The sequence below is a fragment of the Eublepharis macularius genome, chromosome 14 (genome assembly GCF_028583425.1).
Source record: "Eublepharis macularius isolate TG4126 chromosome 14, MPM_Emac_v1.0, whole genome shotgun sequence".
NCBI classification, from domain to species: Eukaryota; Metazoa; Chordata; class Lepidosauria; order Squamata; family Eublepharidae; genus Eublepharis; species Eublepharis macularius.
In genome coordinates this window covers 42,632,543-42,651,679 of record NC_072803.1, presented here as the reverse complement: position 1 = coordinate 42,651,679, position 19,137 = coordinate 42,632,543, and the positions used below count along the sequence as shown (strand labels likewise).

At 43.7% G+C, this 19,137-nt stretch overlaps 2 protein-coding genes across 2 annotated transcripts; one reads left to right on the top strand and one right to left on the bottom strand.

Annotated features, from left to right (window-relative positions):
- Positions 1-477: 477 nt before the first annotated feature.
- DPP7 (dipeptidyl peptidase 7) lies at positions 478-15,860 on the bottom strand. The gene is made up of 13 exons (XM_054998286.1): positions 15,732-15,860; positions 14,577-14,690; positions 13,740-13,879; positions 13,289-13,452; positions 12,829-12,964; positions 11,825-11,906; positions 10,858-11,024; positions 9,289-9,349; positions 3,025-3,143; positions 2,461-2,617; positions 1,459-1,523; positions 1,263-1,333; positions 478-751 (listed from the first exon to the last, which is right to left on the bottom strand). The coding sequence occupies exons 1-13, from the start codon at positions 15,796-15,798 to the stop codon at positions 646-648; spliced, it is 1,449 nt and encodes a 482-aa protein (XP_054854261.1). The 5' UTR covers positions 15,799-15,860; the 3' UTR covers positions 478-645.
- LOC129342490 (kelch-like protein 13) lies at positions 3,446-9,344 on the top strand. The gene is made up of 4 exons (XM_054998285.1): positions 3,446-5,380; positions 7,290-7,542; positions 7,853-8,013; positions 8,759-9,344. Exons 1-4 carry the CDS (start codon positions 4,310-4,312, stop codon positions 9,134-9,136), a joined length of 1,863 nt encoding a protein of 620 aa, XP_054854260.1. The 5' UTR covers positions 3,446-4,309; the 3' UTR covers positions 9,137-9,344.
- Positions 15,861-19,137: the final 3,277 nt, after the last annotated feature.

The window sequence follows — 19,137 nt, the reverse complement described above, 5'->3', positions numbered from 1 at the left end:
CACAAGTAAGTTCTTCAAGAGCACATTGAGGGGCTACTCCTCAACTCTGGAATTACATTCCCTTCAGCCTTATCAAAGCCAGACAGCCTGGATGGTTTTATTCTAAGCTTTTGGTTACCCCAGGACAGGGTAGGAGAATTAGCATACTGTTTCTCTACCTAAGCTTCATTATAAGATCAGTTTAATTTTAATTAATTTCAACAGGGTATATGGAGGACTGGTTAACTAGTCTCAGCGCTGCAGATTTTTTCAAAGTACTGACAAAGCCTGAACCCCTCCTCTGATAATAAAAACCCAGAAAATGTAGGAGCCCTGATTCCTCCCCGCCTCCTCTAAAGAGTCACTTAAAGACCAATGGCTGTAAGAAAGCCAGTACCTGTGAAGTTGAAGAGCCAATTGCAGATGGTATCAAGGCAGAGCTGTGTTATCTTCTCCAGTGTCCAGGAAGTGCACACAAAGCAAAACTCGGCACCTGAGGAATTTGGACAGTTATTCTTGCTGTCACAAACATAGAACACAGAAGTGTCACTGCCTCCAAAAGACACATGAATGCTCGTTTCTCTAGTGAATGAGTTTTTAACTGGCTTCAGCACCAGAATAGTGCAGTGATTGCTCCAGATGAAGATTGTCTAGGTGCTGGTTCTTTCAAGAATCGGTGCTTTCCACTGCCAGTTTCACCCAGTTGCGGATGATGTTTGCTTCCTGGCTGCGAGCTTCTCTGGCAGATGGAGGGTCGGCTGGATTGGATGCCCTATGGGAACACCAAATCATGTTAATGTTTTGGAGTGAGAAAATGGCTTTATCCAGGGAACTACAGAAAGTAGAATTTGAATCCTACTAATCTGGAGTGCTCATTCTGGAAATCCAGCATTTAAAAATATTAAAGAAGTTAAAATTGCTAGGCAAACTCAGGAAAATGCCAAGAGATGGAGGACTGCTTTCAACTATGCATTATCAAAAACTGAATGCAGGTATGAGGGCCAGCTAAGGCAGTAGGGTGAACAGTGCTAATAGTTTTCTAACTGAGGAGAATAAAGAAAATAGCGGCTAGAGTTCCTGCACTACAAAAAAATCCAAATTTTATTTAGTGGCATAAAATAAACGATTGAAAATGCAAACACCCACAACCATGGAGATTTAAAATGATTTTCTGCTTGCTGGATTCATCACTTCTTTCAGTTATTGGCATCAATTTGATGGTAGTAATGCAAAATAACAACCCAACCTCCGCTACTATCCTGCCTTTTTTGTATAACACCTACCTGAGGTCCAGATGATGGGCACCTCCCTTAACAGTTATGGCAATCAGTGTCACACTCAGGTTCTTTCTGATCTGGAATGATATCCAGAAGACAGATCGTTAGGGGCCTGCTAGCCAACTCACGAGAGAAGGCTTCAGTGAACTGTGTTTGGTTTGCAGGCAAGGGAAAGGGGAAGATCTCCCCTTGAGACACTTACCCCACCACCTGCCCAGGGATCCAAGTCTCCATTTGAAAAGATGATGTTGCTTGCAGCAGCCAGATCTAGGGAAATTGGAGAGGATGAGAAAATGAATGCACATGTCTAAGAGTATCCATTTTGTTACATGAGAGATGCTGCAGAAGCCAGAAATACTACCTTTTCCTTTGAGTTTCCACATGCTGCTTTACTGAAAGGACTTCAGTAACTACAGAGCTCAAAAGAAGGTGCTCTTCCCTTAACAGCAACTAGTAAGCCTGTGGGCTTGTCACCCTTTGGCAGAAGGACTGTTGTTCTGCAGCTATAATTGGGCAAGACTATAGTGTGGATTTTGCTGGGGAAAATAACTCTGGACTGAAGGTTTTTTTGCTGGGGACAATAACTCTGGACTGAAGGTTTGTGGTCCCTGAAGCTATAGGTTTCTAGAAATCTACAAATGTGCATCATCAAAGGAACAGGCATTTCCTTGATACTGGGAGTACAGGAGACCCTCACCGTTCATGGGGGATTCATTCTCAAAATCACAGTGAATGGCAAAATCTGAATACTGGCAGGGATCTGTTGCCTCCCAACAGCCAAACCAAATTTCCTGCAAAATTTAATGTCATAGTGATTAAAATTACACGTTGTGAGAAAATACAAGCTGGAGACTGCATTATATGATCAGACCAAAGGTGGTATTAAAATTGCATCTCAAATCTGCGAATGGCAGGGGTCAAGTGTTTCTCCCTAGCAAGCCTGGCATAAACCTAGAAATTAGAAATAACTTTGAAAAGACAGTAGAAGATTGCAAAGGACAGTGGTCTGTGACACCCATGCTACACAGAGGGCTGTTTGCAAGTCCTGTGTCTAGAGCTCTTTCCCCAGAGCCCCTCTGCCTCTGGCTTAGCAGAATAGCAAATGATTCCAGTCAGGAGGGCAGGTTTGTCCCAGAGCCTAGCCGTTGCTGATCCATATTTTGACAAGATGTATTCTCTGGCCAAAGAAAGACCTGCTGCTCACCACTGCCCCCAAAATGAGTCTGTAGCCACAGTGGTCGGGGGCGCACACCCCACTTGCTGAAGCAATACTGTTCTCTGGCAGTGTCAGTGAAGGGAATCTCTGGGAACATGTCAGTCATATTGTTGCTGTCAAATGTTAAGTTGATCTCTGTACAGGCCTAGGGGAAAAAACAGAGTTTAAGCAATGGGGGTGGGTGGAGATTAACAGCAAGGCTTTTAATCCTAATGACTGTAAAACTTGGATGCCGGTAAAAACGTCTGGCAAGACACTAGGTTTGTGTGTAAGAGAAGTGGTCGTATTTTGTTGACCGGCATAGTTTTTGCATTCCCCTCCCCCAAGACCAAGAGAAGCCTTCAAGATAAACCAATTATAGGCAAATATCTAAACTTTCATCATTTAGATTGGTGCCAGAGTCTGACTCAGCTTGATTCACAAAGCCAGCATTTTTGGCAGTAGTTGTTCCAGATAATAGGTAAGACCACAATTTCTTCGTGTTTTCTTTCTTTTAATCAAAAGGGGGAGGGGGCTGCACCAAAGAACTTTCATTCATTCCCCCAAATGCACCTGATAGTCCCACGCTTTGGAGTCAGAGCCTGTCCCACAGCCAGTTGGATCTGCACATTTCTGGTACAGTCTATAAATGTCAAAACATGGAACCTGCCCAGTTGAGTTGTAGAAGACTCCTGCAGAACAAAGGACAGTGGTCAGGTTAAGGGGGTACGGTTAAACAAAAGACAAACATGAACATCACCAACAGAAACAGGGAGGTGGGGGCAGGGACGAGAAGTACCCTTCTTCAGTTAAAGCAGGTTTGGACATAGTCCACTTGTAAGATCTAGTGAACTGCACTCTGACTACCGTGGGGGGGCCATGGAGCATGCTGTTAAAAAGCTGTGTGTATGAGCTTTAGAACGGACCCCTACCAGCATTTGAAGAACCACACTAATAGCTAGGAAAGATAAGGAAAGGGGCAACCAAAAGGATCAAGAGGTTGAAACACCTTCCCAGCAAGGAAAGGTCGAGGTTGTTTGGAGCTTACAAAACTATGCCCAGTACAAGAAACATGGAGAGTGATTTTTTGCCAGCTCTCTTAATGCTGGAACTTGAGGTTACATCTAGTGAAACTGAGCAGTAGCAGATTTCAAGATAGACCTCACACAATGCATAAATTAAGAGAATTTTCCACCACTGGCTGTGGTGATGACACTGCAAAGGGTTTGACAAATTTATGGATAATGGAATTGCTATCAGCCAACAAACAACTAAATGAGGACAGTCTACTTCTGAACCAAAGGATAGAAGTCTCAGAACATGCCCTGTGTATCAATTTCCAAAGGCCTCTTTGGGGGGGGGAATGCTGAACTGGATGAGACCTTTAATCTGATTCAGCAGGGTCACTTTCCCCTCAATCTTGATATACAAGCAACAGAAAATAATACTCCCATCGCCTGCCCTGCTCCTTGCTACCTGTATTGCAACCCAGGTCACCTCCTTTGCCTCGGACTATGTTTGTTCATTTGAAAAGCAGCAGGCAAGTCTGGACTTGCACCTGGCCACTTCAGGCATGACCAGAGAAGCCGAAGAGACAGTGCGCCTTTGTGTTCATGAATAGACCTGAAAGGGGGGAGGGAGAGGATAGTAGTGCTCCCTTGAAAATGACACATCAGCTGACCTGCTCTCATAGTAGCCAGAAATAAAACATTACAGGCAAAACACCAGCACATAGCACAGCCAAAAGGACAGTTGGTTCTACCACCTGCATTCAGAGGCACTGTTGGTCTGAATTTCCAAGTCTTAGAGATGTGTCTCTAGATTGCTTTTGCAACAGAGAAGGGGCTGTTTATGCATCATGACTTCTGGAATAATGCCTCTTAGCAGTCAAGTCTGGGCTGAGGGCCAGTGTCTTTATTCAGACACCTACCTGGCCAAACTCCTAGAGGGGCTGGGGAACCTGCGCTCACAAAACGCCCTGTGTGATGTGACACTGGAGGCGGAGGGAGACTCTTTCCCTGCCCATAAAGTTATTCTGGCTTCTGTCAGCAGCTATTGCAAGATGTACTTTCTCAAGGACGCTGTCAGCCAAGACGCCAACATCAAACTGGCATCAGTCACTGCACGGGGCCTCCGTAACATTTTGGATTTCATTTACTCTAACAAGCTGGAGCTGACCCTCCAGAACGTCGAGGAGACTTTCAAGGCAGCGGAAGTGCTGCTGGTCCGGGAGGTGATTCTGCTGTGCTTTCAGTTTTTGGGGGACAGCTTGAATCAACACACCTGCCTGGAAATCCTCAACATTGCAAAAAAGTTTGGACCGGAAGGGTTGAAGCAGAAAGCCAGCAGCTGTGTGGGCCAGCATTGCTGTCAGATCCTGACAGATCCATTGAGCCTGAAAAAGCTGGACGGGGATACTCTAAAGGAGATCTTGGAGGGAGCACAGACTGAGGCCCTCAGTGAACTGGAACTGTTCCATGCAGCAGCGTGCTGGCTACAATATGACAGCACTCGCCTGAAAGATGCAGCCGACATATTAGGGCGCATACGGTTCCCCCTTATCCCTTTGCGAGATCTGCAGAAAGTTGTCCAGGAAACACCAATTATGAAGACTGAACCTACTTGCCGCCGGTACCTTCAGGAGGCCCTGGACTATCACTCTCAGCTGTATGCTCAGCCAACACTCCAGACCGAGCGTACAAAGATTCGTGCTGGCACTGAAACACTGCTCATCCTTGGAGGCAGAACGGCAGACAATGCAATCTGTAGAGAAGTATGGGCTGCTGATCAGAGTTGGCATTTGTGGGAAAAGATAGGGGACCTCTGTAGTCCTGTCTACAACCACTGTGTTGCATTGATCCACGACTTTGTCTTTGTGATGGGAGGACAGGGCAAGTTTGACCCTACAGGACAACATCCATCAAATGAGGTAAGTGCAGAACTGTACAGAAAAGGATTTCTGCACCAGCTAACTTACATGCAGTCTAACCCAAAGAAACACGATCCACAACACCATCCTATAACCAGTCTCAACATTCTGGTTTCTGATGGTGAAAGTTAGATCCTTGTGAAGCAGGCACTAAAGTTGTTACTGTAGTTTCTTTCTACACGCGGGTGCAAGTTGTGTAAAGATCCTTCAGTGATTGTACCACATCTTCTCTTTCATTCTCACAGCTTTTTAAATACTTAAAATGATCTAATTAGAGCCACTCACTCACCAATCACCTGTTCCGCTTAACCTCATTTTTCTAATTTTGTGCTTATTTGGGATCTTTGATATTCTCTAGCTGCTTCACCATCATCTTGACAGACTAAAGTCATCTCACTATACACTTCCAAAAAGGTATTGATGCCTATAGGAGAGCATAGGTTTTTGCTCAAATACGCAGCATTACTAAGGGGTGGAAAGAGTCCATATGAATGGAGTGTGAGCACTGGATACATCCAAAGCAGCAGCCCTTGTGTATCAAGTCACAAAGAAGGGCAGAATGATCCATCCTATGACAATGGAGCACCAGTGCAGACCTCCCCTGTAACATTTAGACACAAGTGGATGGAGACCAACCATTTGGATGATTCTCATCCAGCTTCTAATTCTGGGTTTCTAAGCCAATGGCTCTCACGCTGCAAACTGGCCTCCCCAAAGGAGGAACAGGTAACTTCTAAGGGACAAGTAGTTCCACTGCTGTATTGTGCGTGGGCCAAGAAATTTAGTACTGCTTCATCTCCCCACCCCCGGAATATGAGCAAACATGATTTTCATGATCCCCTCTTATGTTGCTTCCTGCTATCACCAACCTCAATATTCTTTTTATCTGCCTAAAAATCTCTCTTGGGTGGTTTCCACACAGGGGAGGGTTTATGTAGTTTCCCCATTACTGGTGCAGCTGCTGATAAAGTGCAGTGGCAACAGGGCTTCCACTGAGCAAGTATTCCAAACCCAGTCTCCCAGCAGTAGCCACCACCATCTGTCCATGGGCCACAGGGACGTTTGCATTTTTAAAAAAGTCATCACTAGAATATGGTTCTATCAATATAAAATTATAATATTAAGTGGAACAGGTTCTCCGGTTTTCCACATTTCATTTTTTAAAGTAAGTTTTCCGTTGTAGAGATATGCCTTTCCCCTTGTATCTCAGCAACCAAAGGGACTACAAACTTACTTTTTTATAAAATGAGGAATTCAAAGATCCTGTTACACATATTGTTAAAAAACTGTAATAATATTCTAGTGCTGATTTAAAAAAATTAAAACACACACACACACTAGTCAAGAGGAGGAAATGACCAGCACAGAGAGGGAAAATGGCTGCCATGTGTGCGGAAAACTCACATTTTCCCACCTCAACAGCAGCTACCCAGGCTTTAGTGCAATCTTTCCCAAAATTTAACAGCAAAGGAGGTTTGAGAAAGATTGGAGAAAGCTAGGAAACTGTGGGGTGGGATACATGAATGCACCACAGTGTTGTGGGGAAGCATGAGAAAGAAAAACCACTTCCCAAGAGTCTTGAATCCCAGGATATAACTCTTATAGAAGTCTCCTTGATATCTGCTTCACATACATAATAGAATTAAACACCACCAGTGAGTCACATGCTCTAGCAAATGTGCAAATTCCCAAACACTTCATTCATTCATCCATTATCCTAATGTCAATAATGGCTGAGAACCTCAAGTCTCTGCTTGTACGTAAGAATATTTTGTTCAGTCCTGGAGCTGCCGCCTGTTGTAGTTTTCCCTTTATAATTTAAGGGTGCAGGGACTGAAGGCAAAGTAACCAGCAGAAGGAATATAGTTGAACTCATAATTCCACGAAATCACCCCTCTTCTGGTTCCAGGTGTTCAGGTTTGACCCTCGTCATAATTCATGGCTCCAAGTGGCAAGCATGCTGGATCGGCGGACTCGCTTCCATGCAGATGTGTTGAATGACCACCTTGTGGCTGTTGGGGGAGGAGCATTGCTGGGGACTCTCACCAATGCAGCAGAGGAGTACCGGCCTGCAGAGAATGAGTGGCGGCCCATCACACCTTTCCCAGTGCCTGTGGCTGATCACGCAGGAGCAACCCACAAGGGGATCCTCTACATTTCAGGTGAGAGAGAGCAACTGCTTTGACAAGGGATGTTGTTTTTATAAACAGTCAAATCTTAGGAAAAGACTAAGAACAGGCAATTCTGAAATGTGAAAAGCTTGGCTGTCAGGAACAATCATTTCTTACTTTGTAGGATAATACTCTTACTCAGCCATCAGCTCTTGAGAGACTTTAGCCTAAATATAAAGCATGTTTTGCATGGATGCTTCAGGAGTAAGGCATGAAAAGAGTCGAAGAAATGTAGGTGGATCTACATTCATCCCACAAAAGCAACTTTGGAAGAAGAGTCATTTTCACCCTTTTCCATTAGGTGGATTCTCTGCTGGCAAAACCTCCTGTGACACATACAGCTACCTTTCTCGCCTGCGTCGTTGGATTAGGAACCGGCCGATGACTTTTGCCCGGTGTGACCATGGAATGGCAACAGTTGAAAACAGAATCTTTTGCATTGGAGGAAGGACGTTGAACAATGTAGGTTGACTCTTCGATCAGTGCAAAGTGCCAAAATGGAATAACCTTCATATTTGTTGCCAGCCATGCCCTTAGTTTTAGCTTGAGGGCTCTGTCATGATCTCTTTTTGTAAGGGACACGGACTTGTCTTCAGTGTAGTTTAATTCATTTTAATAACTCTAAAGAGGAAGAAAGAATCACCTCCAAATCTAGCACTTGGCCAGTCCTTAGTATTAAAGAACAAGGTCTGCACAGTCAGAACAGAGAATATGGGTTGCCCGGAGAACATACAGGTAGAAGGAAAACTTGTAGATAAGCCAAGCCAAACTCACATTCTCAAACCAGTAGCTGTTCACATAATAATCTAACCTCCTCATGTCAACTAGAGCTGAAGCATTCCAGCTTTTTAACACACAAAATCCATGCAAAATGCACAAGTTCTTTAAAAACTCTCCTAACCGTTGACTACAGGTTAGGATATTTTGGTGCTTGAGATCAAGAAAAAAAAAACCTAAATGGCATGGGCTAATTAGGAGAAAGGGACACTCTCCTCTGCAAGCTACTTGCAACAAAGCTTTCCTGAAGTTCAGACAGTATGCCAAGAGGGGAGAGCTACACTCTGACCCCTAAAATGGATTCTGGGTCAAGTTGGTTCACCATTCTGAGCAACTAGAAAATTGCTCTTTACTGGCTAGAGATGACCTGTGCCTCCCTCCTTTCCTTCTGATTCACCTAGATATTCAATGGCCCTTTGGTCCTTTACAGGCAGAGGACTGGATTCCTGTCAATGAGATGGAGTCTTACTGCCCCGTCACCGATCAGTGGACCCTGCTCAATCTCTCACCCTTTGATCGTTGCCAGTTTGGCCTGGTTGCACACCAGTCTCAACTGTATATCACAGGCGGTGGATCCCTGCAGCACAGGAATAAAGATGATGGCATCTTTGTCTGCAACCCTGGCAGAAAAGTGTGGGAGAAGGCTGGTTCCTTGCCCCAGGCACTGGTGGATCACGCCTGCTGCTTTGTTCGGTTTTCTCATCGGACTGAGGGGAAGCAGCAAAAGCCAAAAGCACTTGAGCCTGCGCCCACCAGCAAAAAGAAATCCACCCTCAGCCTTTTCATCACCAACAAATATGCTCTTTAGAGAGGGAGACAATTTAGGAAAAATCCAACAGTAAGCTCGCCTTCTGAAATGAGCAGGAACAGCAAAATGTATTCCAAACATGCACAACTCCCTCTCTGGGAAAAATTCAGCATTCACATAGGTTTTGGAAGGGATGTCAGACTGAAACTCACCACTAATTGCTGCTAAGCCTCTGAGTCGGTCCTGGTTTGCCAGAATCAGTTCACAGCCAACCTGGGTTAACACATATACACACCATGTTGAGTTTTATCTTGTCCCTCCTTTAAGGAATTGAGGGTAGCATACACAGCCTGCTCCTTGCACAAACTCTTTATCCTTAAAAAGCAGAGTGTCCAAGTGCAGTAAAGTAGTTAATTGGTTGGGTTGCAAATCAGCACTCTGCTGGTTTGAATCCCACTACTGCCATGAGCTCAGCGGGAGGCCTTGGGCAAGCTGTTCCTCTCAGCCCCACCTCCCCAGCAGTATTGCAGGGATACTAACAACACTGATTTTGTTCACTGCTCTGAGGCACTAATCTATCTAGAAGAGCAGTATATAAGGGCAGTTATTACATTGTTACAAAGTTTTTTCAATAGTAGGATACATGAACTATGAGGCTCTGCATTGTGCATCCATCCTCAGTCTTAGCCACTCAGTAACTCTGATATGGCAATGTCACTGAATGTCTGAGTCAAGACAATACTTGTCGCAGAAGTATTGGACATGACTCAAACATAAGTGCATTTGAGGCTTCATACACAACTTTCTCCTTTTGTCAGTGACTCTTCATAATGCACAGTTTCATGATGTAATTGTAATGTAATTGCACTGTTGAAAAATTTTCTTGCTAAAAATCTCTGGCCAGCCACACTTGCCCTGTAGGCTGCATATTGGCTGCACATGTAATAGTGACAAAGCTAGCAAAGGCCATCTGATGACAACTATGTCTGACTAGGGATAGGAACTTGAGTCTCCACAGCCCTAGTCTGACATTCTAACCACTACACTAAACTGGATTTCAAGCAATTAAATTGAAATCAGCATAGTTCTAGTGCCTTAGCTTCAACAAACAAAGCATTTCCAAAATCTGATTCTTTTTTTATGATCAAAAAAGCATTACATCTGGAGCCAAAGCAGTGTTCTGATGCAACATTTTATGCTTTTATCCCAGCAGAAAGCTCAAAATGATCCTGGCAATTTCCTACAGTGTACACCACAGGGTAAAGCCAATTTTCACATTACCAGTAAAAAAAGTGCTTCAATCACTTCTAAACCTAATCCTCTGCATCAACATTATCTGGTCCAGAAATGTACTTCTCAGCTGGTAAAGTGAACTAGTTCTGTTTGAAAGTGTAAGTGCAAATGCATTCTATCTTTCTAGGGTTCCCTGGAAAAATGGACCAGCTGTTAAGGCCAGATTTGTTCACTTGTGAGGAATGTGAATTGCATTTAGAGCAGGAAAGAAGCCTTTACACAAACAAAACACACTTTTTTTGCATGCAAAACATAGAAATAACTTAATGTAGGTATATGTTAGCTAATCATGTACTTTTGTGAGCTAATTATTTTGGAGGACTTAAAAAGCTGGTTAAGCCAGTTGAAGTCTATAGGGTTGATACTCCCTAAGAAGAAAACACTTTAGTGCAGCCCAGTTGAGAGCTGGTGAAGCCAGCATAATGCTGGGGCAATGGCTTTCTGGGGCAAATGAATAAGCCTAGGATATACATCCTAGAGGTGCTCACCTTGACTGGATTTGCTGGCAAGTGGCCCATGAAGTCAGTCTTGTAAGGGTAGTCCATCATAGCTATCATGGTGAAGGCATTCCGGACAAATTCAAACAGCTGATAGACATCTTCCTTAGAAGAAAGCTTCTCACAAATGGACATCTTACTGCCGATTATCTCATATGCTGTAGGCAGCAGGAGAAGTTTTAAAAGGGTGCTTTGCATTATGCAATGTGATGGGTATACATCTCTGCAGAAAACTGGTGCATAGTTTGTATGTTCAAGATTTCTACTTTCATTTAATAGCAAAACAAAGTCTCTAGCCTCGTAGTTGTAGAGAGATGTTTAAACCTATTTAAGAAAACATTCACTATTTGTAACACAGCTACCTTTCTGTCCTTCATATTAATAATTGAAGCTGCTTATACCAAGTCAGATCATTGGTCCATCTAGCTCACTACAGTCCACCATTAAGAGCAGCAGTTTTCCAGGGTCTCAGGCAGAGAAGGGTCATTCCCAACACCGCTAGCTAAGATTCTTTACCTTGATATGCTGGAGACTGAACCAGCTGTTTTCTATCCCCACACATACTCCGTCTCTGTAACCAAAATCATTCCTTGCCAAATTAAATAAGATAGTTTCAAAGTTTTTACAGGAATTAAAATGCAAACCAACTAAGCAACTCTGTTCAAGGAGAAAGCAAATTTATGCAAATGTTAACTGATCAGCTGTAATTGAGGAAATAACATGTTCAGTCTGGAAAGGAGCTGTTTGCACCTTGCAAAAGAAGTCATTCCTCATTCTTTGAAAGCCAAAGTGATGAAGCTTGATGATTCTGTACTATAGCACTTCCTTATGAAAACATCCACATACACTCAGGGAAACTTTCTCAAAAACTGCTCTAAAAACTGTGCATTTTGTCTGTATGCTCTAAGAGTTCACGGCAAAAATTCTGCTCTCTGCCCAATATGTTAGCTTACTTTACCTCCAGCTAAATACAAGTCTTTGATTTGCCAGAATGCTTCTTGCACAGCTTTGACACAATATGGACTGTAGTTCTGAAAATCCTATAAGAATGAAAAAGACAATGCTAGTTCCATGTTAGCTGTTTAGTTCAGAACTGGCATCACTTATTCGATTCATTTTTATGGACAAACTTGATGGCATCATTAGCAGCTTATCACATTCCATTTTAAGTTTTTCCAGGTTTTTTAGACATAGCATGTACTGATTTATAACTTTAAAAGTAATTAGAGCTCTAGGTTGTCTTATCTGTTAAAGTATTAGGAGATTTCTCAAGACTACTGTCCCCTTAACTATTATCCTTTTCCTTCTACATCCAGTTCTGTCTCTTCATGGCAATTCAATTAACTATTATAATTATAATTATATTATTATAATTAACTATAAGTTATCAACTCCAGAAGGGTGGAGTTAAGTACTGATTTTCACTTTGTAGCTGGCAAAATTAGCTGCATTTTCATTAATGAATATTATTTTGTAATTGTATTATTGTAATAATACATTTTTTAAAGTACAAGCAGTCACTTCCGCAGGCCACAAAAAGAAAAGCAGCACTTAACCCTCTTACTTCCTTAAGTGAACAGAAACTAGTAATTAACTAATTCATGAGTGCTGTGAGAAAACATGAAGTAATTTAGTAGGCTGATAATGGATGAACAAAAGGAAAAGTGGGTGGTGGGGAGAGGTGGAACTTTTGTTGAATAGGACTTAGAGACAGATTTTTGTGAAGAATATAGTGCTATATTAAATGCTATGTCGAACTGCTGAATTTGCCTGACTACAGAAGAATAATCCTTCAGCAGTGCAGAACAATCCTTATCTAGATAGTCCCAACATCTCTGGCTCAGATGTGCCAAAAGATCTGGAAATTCTTCACATTCATTCAAACCCATTTATAATGGAGATGGGTAGCAGGGTACTGCTTAAGGGTATGAAGTAAACCTAACCAAAACTTCCGCAATTTACCACTGTGACATCCCTGAAGAACTGGTTGGAGTCTCCAATCCCGGCCACAGATAGTACAGGGGCACTGGCAGCAAGTGCCCCAACCACGATGTGGGGATATTTCATTCTCATGTATGCACTTAGCATCCCTCCATAACTGCAGAAAGGAAAGAGAGAAAGAAGCTACAAGGTCCAGACTTACAAAGCAAGATTGTTTTCTCACTGATGGCTCTAACCTGAATCAAAGGATCTCCAAGGGGAGGAAAAATATTACTCTGCAGACAGAAAAGTTGGAATAGGTGGACAATGCAGTGGTAGTCACAGCCTAGCAGTCTAGCGCTGATGACATAACTGGGTTCAGAAACGGAGTCAAACTTTATTGCTCAAAGTGGACAGTCATTATGGTGCCAGCCTTGAGGAATGTACTTCCCATACAAACATGCAGCAGCAACAGTGGAGAAAAGCGAGCAAGAGCACTGACCTGCCTCCAAAAGAAATAACAGGAGAGTTCCTTGCTCCATACTGCTTCTTTAGCTCCATAATGAGCACTGCATAGTCGGCAAGAGCTTGCTCGATGCTCAACAGACCAATATATTCTTGTTGTAGAGAGACTGCCCCAAATGGAAGTGACTTCCCATAATATCGCTGAAAGACAGTGACAGAGGCTGAGAAAAACTGGCAATACACCCGTTAGCCTTTAGAGAGCCACAAGACTCTGTGTTTTGGGTGCCACTGACTAAAGCAGCTCCCCTTCTGAGATGTTTCTAACATTAACAAGACTCCTCTGATGTTGATTTCATTGGCTGTGGACTCCATTAGTATTAAAGGCCAAATTAAACTTACACCAGTGGCCTTTGGCTCAGATGGTGGCATAGCAGTCACTTGGGCATATTTTCCTGCTCCTACGTGCAAAATGTTGGCAAGACACTCACGTGCTCTGCAAAGACCACCAAGGCATTCTGCAGCTCTGCCAACTCCAGGATGAAGCCGCTATTCTGGGCAAAGTCCCAGATGTCTCCTTCATTCCCCGTGTAGAAAAAGATGGGGCCCACTCCCTTTTTCCAGAATTTATCTGTGAGAGACCATCAACAGACACAATAGAGAAACTAGTAAGACTTCTCAAGGCTCACAAACAACCTTTCTCCTGGCAGTGCTCCTGTGCTGTAACAGCTGCTTAGCAAGAAGAAATTCAGTTGGTGATGGTTCTCCTAGCATCCAATGGGAAAAGTTTGAGTAGTTGACTTGCCATCCTTACATGTCAAGGGGAAAAAGACCAGCAACCTAACTAAAATTCCATGACGTGGCAGGTAGAAGGGCAAGTAACCTCCATGTATCTGATGTTTGAACTTTTGACTTGGCCCTGAAGGCGAGCTTATGTGCATATATAAAGCTGCCTTATACCATTAGACCATCAGCCCCCTCTGCTCAGAACTGTCTACTCTGGTTCTCCAAGGCCTTGATTATGGAAAGGTCTTTCACAGCATCTGCTATGTGAGATTCTTTAACTGGAGACTAACCTAGGGACCATATGCATACAAAGCAAATGCTCTGCCCAATATCCCATAGATCATCCCCTGCTTTCCAGTGATGTTTCTGGCGCAATTTACACTGATGTTCCACGTGGAGACTAGTACCATCCAGAAAGTTCTTGATGAATTGCTTTTTTGACATAATAAATCTCTTCTTATGCAGCTCTTATCAGGAACTATTCTCAAATAGCTTGTGTGTGTAATGAAATATCTCCCCCCCCCTAAAGCTATGAAGCATACCTGTGATGAGGTATCTCTGTGGAAAGGTTTTGTTGCCATAGGTTTCAAAATTGAAGTGATCCAGCCACTGCTCAAAATATTTCTCTTCAAAGTCAGCCTGGGGGGTTCCATAAGCTACAACAAAGCACTGCTGTTATGAGTTTGATTTCAAAAGACAAGCAGTTAACCCACATGCAAAGGCATTAAGCACCTCTGAAATCTTTTCAGGGGCCAAAAGAGCCTCTAAAACAGTAATTTAGCAGGTATGAGGACTAGAAAATGGGTGGCTGAAGGGTATGTTGTACAAAGCTTCATGACCAGAGCTGTGCACTAGAAAGTTGGGGGGGGGGGAGCACTAGACAGGCAGAACTGAGAAGGGCTAAACATTTAACCATATGCCTCCTTCCCCCCATAATTTGCTTGGTTCAAAGTGGCAACCAATTTAATAACTGTAATAACAAACAGCCTGTAAATGTCCTCCTTAATCTTGTCTGCATTCGCATGTGTTTCTTGTCACATAAATTGTATATAGTTGAGCCATATTATGTACACTGCTTGTAATTTGTTTCTTTTTGTTGATTAAACAATACAAAGATCAAATAACAACTGCAATGACAAATACCATTTTTTGCTCAGTTAATGTCCTAGCTGTTGATTATATTGTATTCATTTGCACTGTGTAATCTGCCTTGGGTCTCAGTGTGGAAGGTGGACTATAAAAAAATGAATAAATCTGGTCAGGCAGACCAGCCAAGAAAATGTAAGTTACATTATAGGAATCAAAATCAGATTTCACCAATGTCATCCATCAGTTTTAATCCAGTAATTCTTTCAAGGGATTCGGGGTAAGCAGAAACATATTTAATTCTGCCTTCCCCATTTGATTCTTCTAAGAACAGCTCCGTGTGGGCCAGGCTGAGAAAGAATGACTGGGCCAAGACCGGGCAGAAAGATTCAGAGCACCGGCCTCCTAACCAAACCAAACCAAACCAAACCGCAGCACCACACCCGCCTTCAGGCATCCAGTGCCCGGGCTCACCCTTGGCCCGTGTGACAATGCTACAATCTCCAAGCTTGCGCAGAGTGCCCTTCCGTCTGCCACACAACATAACCGCTGCTGCCTACGAAATTCGCCCCTGAGCATGTGCAGAGTAGCTGCATCCTCCCCAGTCTCACCCGTTCGCGCCCTCCCGGTCAGGCTCAGCAGCACCAGGGCGAAGCAGGCAGCGAGCCACGTCTCCATGGCAACTAACGGCGGAGCTCGAGGGACCCCCTTTGGGGGACTGGTCACGTGCGCTGCAGCTACCGACCGGGAAGAGTCACATGAGCATCAGCTGACGGACAAGTGATTACGCAGGTCCGCTCAAGGAGAGGCGGAGGGAGGAAACACGGTCGCCATAGTTACCGAGGTCGGACCGAGGGGAAGGGCCGTCTTTAGAGGCTCGCGAACGCTCCGTCTCCCGCCTGCTGATGCCAACCTCCAGTTGAAGCCTGGAGATTTCCCAGAGTTACGATTCATCTCCAGACTACAGATATCAGTTCCCCTAGAGAAAAATGGCTTCTTGGAAGGGCGGAGAGGGAGGCATTATGCCCGGCTGAGGTCCCTCCCCAGGCTCCAACCCCCAAATCACCAGGAATTTCCCAACCTGGAGCTGGCAACCTTACAGTCCCGCCTTCCCGGGAAGAGCGTGATGCTGGCGTCAAGCCTTTGTGGTTGCTTTCAAAGCACGCTGTGTGAAGCACTCTGTTCGTGCTCAGAGGCAACCATCTCCCTTTTAGCAAATCTCAACCATTTGCCGTAGTTCATTGGGAGAGAATGAAAGAACAGCGTGCATAGAGACAGCCTTTTTTATTATTCGTTTACAAATCTCCGTGCTGACTGACCCAAATGTTTTTAAAAAACAGGCTCCAGCTCAAATAGAAGAAGAATTAATATGAGATAACCTCCTTCCTTACTGCAACTGCGGCTAAACACCTGTAATTGGGATGAACAGGGATTTTCCACTTCCCTCCCGTTCCTTTGTTGTCTCCCTTGTGCTCAATTTTAGACTGTAAGCGCCTCAGGGCAAGGACCTTGTAAGCACCATGCACATTGATGGCACTTAACAACAATGAAAAGGGCTGAGATGCAAGTCGAATGGCTCCTTGTCTTATCCCTTTCCCCTCCCCTGCAAAGGTTTCTCACTTAGGACACCAAAGTGATGTGGCAGCAGGCTGTGGTGCATGTGCCTACGAGCATCTTTTTGCTTATAAGTCAAATATTCCAGGGATCACTTCTGGAATTCGAAAAGGGCTCTGGGACTTGGCCATAGTCTGGGCAAATCCCCTTTCAAATGGGCTTTGGAAGGAATCATACAGGAGCAAGACAGACTTCAAAAATCATCCCGAACCTTTCTTTACCAGCTGCTCTAATACTATGTAATCCTTCCATTCTCTATCACTATTCTTTGGTCCATCTTCTCTGTCCTTCCCCACCCACTCTTTTTTTCTAAAGTTGTACAATTGTCTATACTCTGAGGCCATATTACTTCTAGGAAGTGAACAGCACCTTGACAGGAATAACCCCCTGAAACTGAGCCAAGGGCCAGGGAGTAGCCGGTCCTGTTGTATTGCTAACAATGCAATCCTTAAAACGCTTTCCAGGGAGTAAGCCCGATTGAATATTTACTTCATTTCTACCCTGCCTTTCTCACCAGTGGGGTCTCAAAGTGGCTTACTGCACAGTTCCAGTCATCCCACCTCCAACAGTATATTGTAGAGCTGGAAAAGGGCTACCTAGGTGGAGCACCTTCCATATGAAAACAGACCTAGGAGTTTGTTTTTTCAGTTTAGATAAGATAACTAAAGGGGAGGGGATGTGATAGGCATTCATTGTATTAGATTTATTTATTTATATTCTGCTTTTCTTCCCAATGGGGACCCAAAGCAGCTTACAGTTTCCCCTTCTTCCATTTATCCTCTCAACAACCCTGTGAGGTAAGTGTGACAGGCCTTAGGTCACCCAGCAAGCTTCCATGTCAGAGTAGGAATTCAAACTGGTCTCCCAGATCCTAATAATAACAACAACATTCGATTTATATACCGTCCTTCAGGATGACTTAACACCCACTCAGAGCGGTTTACAAAGTATGTTGTTGTTATCCCCACAACAAAACACCCTGTGAGGTGGGTGGGGCTGAGAGAGCTCCTAGAAGCTGTGACTGGCCCAAGGTCACCCAGCTGGCTTCAAGTGGAGGAGTAAGGAATCAAACCCAGTTCTTCAGATTAGAGTCCCGTGCTCTTAACCACTACACCAAACTGGCTCTCCGTTTGGCTAATCTGACACTCCAGCCACTAAGCCACTAGTCCTGTTTAGGAATGTTCTGTGAGGGAGCAATTCTAAGCAGGTCTTGGAAGTAAGCCCCATTTTATTCAATGGGACTTACTTCCAGGAAAATGTTCTTAGAACAGTATCCTAAATAGTCTTTTTGCATCCCTTCTAAAGTTCCATCCAAGACTTTTCGTATGCCAGTAAGTTTAGGGAAAACTTCATGATCTGATAGCTATGCACAGCGTTTTCTGATGACAGGATGCCCCCCCACCTGAATTGTGCTGCTGCTGCACATGTCTCAGGTGAGATGCTCACTACATCAGTGTACAGGGAGGTGAGTGGTTAATGTCTTGCCAAACACCCTCCAGGAAAGGTTTTTAAGGCGATGCTTGATTTCTGTAACACGCCAATATTTTTTTCCCATCTGTTCTTGAAGACGGATAGCCGGGGCTATTTCATCAACTGAGTTGAGTCTCCACTTAGAGGTCTAAAAATAGCCCTTTGTAACTACTTCAGAGGTAAGTTCTCTCTCAGAATCATACTCTTCTGGAAAGAATAAAAGGTCAGTTGCAGGTCAGGAGAAAAAGTTAACACTTCAAAGTGGTCAAAACCCCCTCCCTTCACAGTCAGCCTTGGTTTTCACCATCCTGAATAATTTTGTGTCATTACATTTGTTTGCCAAGGGAAACTGCACGGTAAATTAATAGCAGAAACAGCCAACACTTAATGTGAGCTGATGTTTTCCGGATTAAAGTTGCATTTGTATTAGCACTGCAGTCTTCAATCACTTGGTTAATTGGTGGAGTGTCTTAATTGGTAAAGGTGTGTTTTAATAGGGAAATAAATGAGGGTTTCATTTCCTGATAGTGTTTTGTGTCTGTTATGATATTGCAACATGAAATGAAAAACAATTAAAATGGCCTTTTAGCAGTGAAAGATAACATTTGTGTATTAACAGTCTCCAAAAAGGTACCCTGCATATGGGTTTGGAACAGGTAAATAATGGAACTGAAATGATTAGACTGTTCAGTTAAAAGACAAGTGCAGCAGTTCATAAAAACTCTGTCGCACACATACAAAATAAACTCTGCTGGACTGGACTATGTATCTGTTTATTGCAATTTTCTGTTTTGAGCCATGGTCAGTTTCTAAGACCCCATTCAAGCAGAAAAGGCAGCCTCTATTTATGCTGATATGCACATTTTCCAAAATTTCACAGCAAAAAAGGAACAGCCCTACTTTTCATGCCAAGGATTGCCCCGCTGCCCCACC

What these genes read in the sequence shown, in the direction of transcription:
- LOC129342490 (XM_054998285.1), top strand. Translation starts at nt 4,310, where the DNA reads ATGACTTCTGGAATAATGCCTCTTAGCAGTCAAGTCTGGGCTGAGGGC. An exon ending in GGGGATCCTCTACATTTCAG is followed by an intron (nt 7,543 to 7,852) that starts GTGAGAGAGAGC and finishes CTTTTCCATTAG; the next exon opens with GTGGATTCTCTGCTGGCAAA. An exon ending in GAGGAAGGACGTTGAACAAT is followed by an intron (nt 8,014 to 8,758) that starts GTAGGTTGACTC and finishes GGTCCTTTACAG; the next exon opens with GCAGAGGACTGGATTCCTGT.
- DPP7 (XM_054998286.1), bottom strand. Translation starts at nt 15,798, where the DNA reads ATGGAGACGTGGCTCGCTGCCTGCTTCGCCCTGGTGCTGCTGAGCCTG. An exon ending in GTTATTTCTTTTGGAGGCAG is followed by an intron (nt 12,965 to 13,288) that starts GTCAGTGCTCTT and finishes TCCTTTCTGCAG; the next exon opens with TTATGGAGGGATGCTAAGTG. An exon ending in AGGCTTAGCAGCAATTAGTG is followed by an intron (nt 3,144 to 9,288) that starts GTGAGTTTCAGT and finishes TTTGTTCTGCAG; the next exon opens with GAGTCTTCTACAACTCAACT.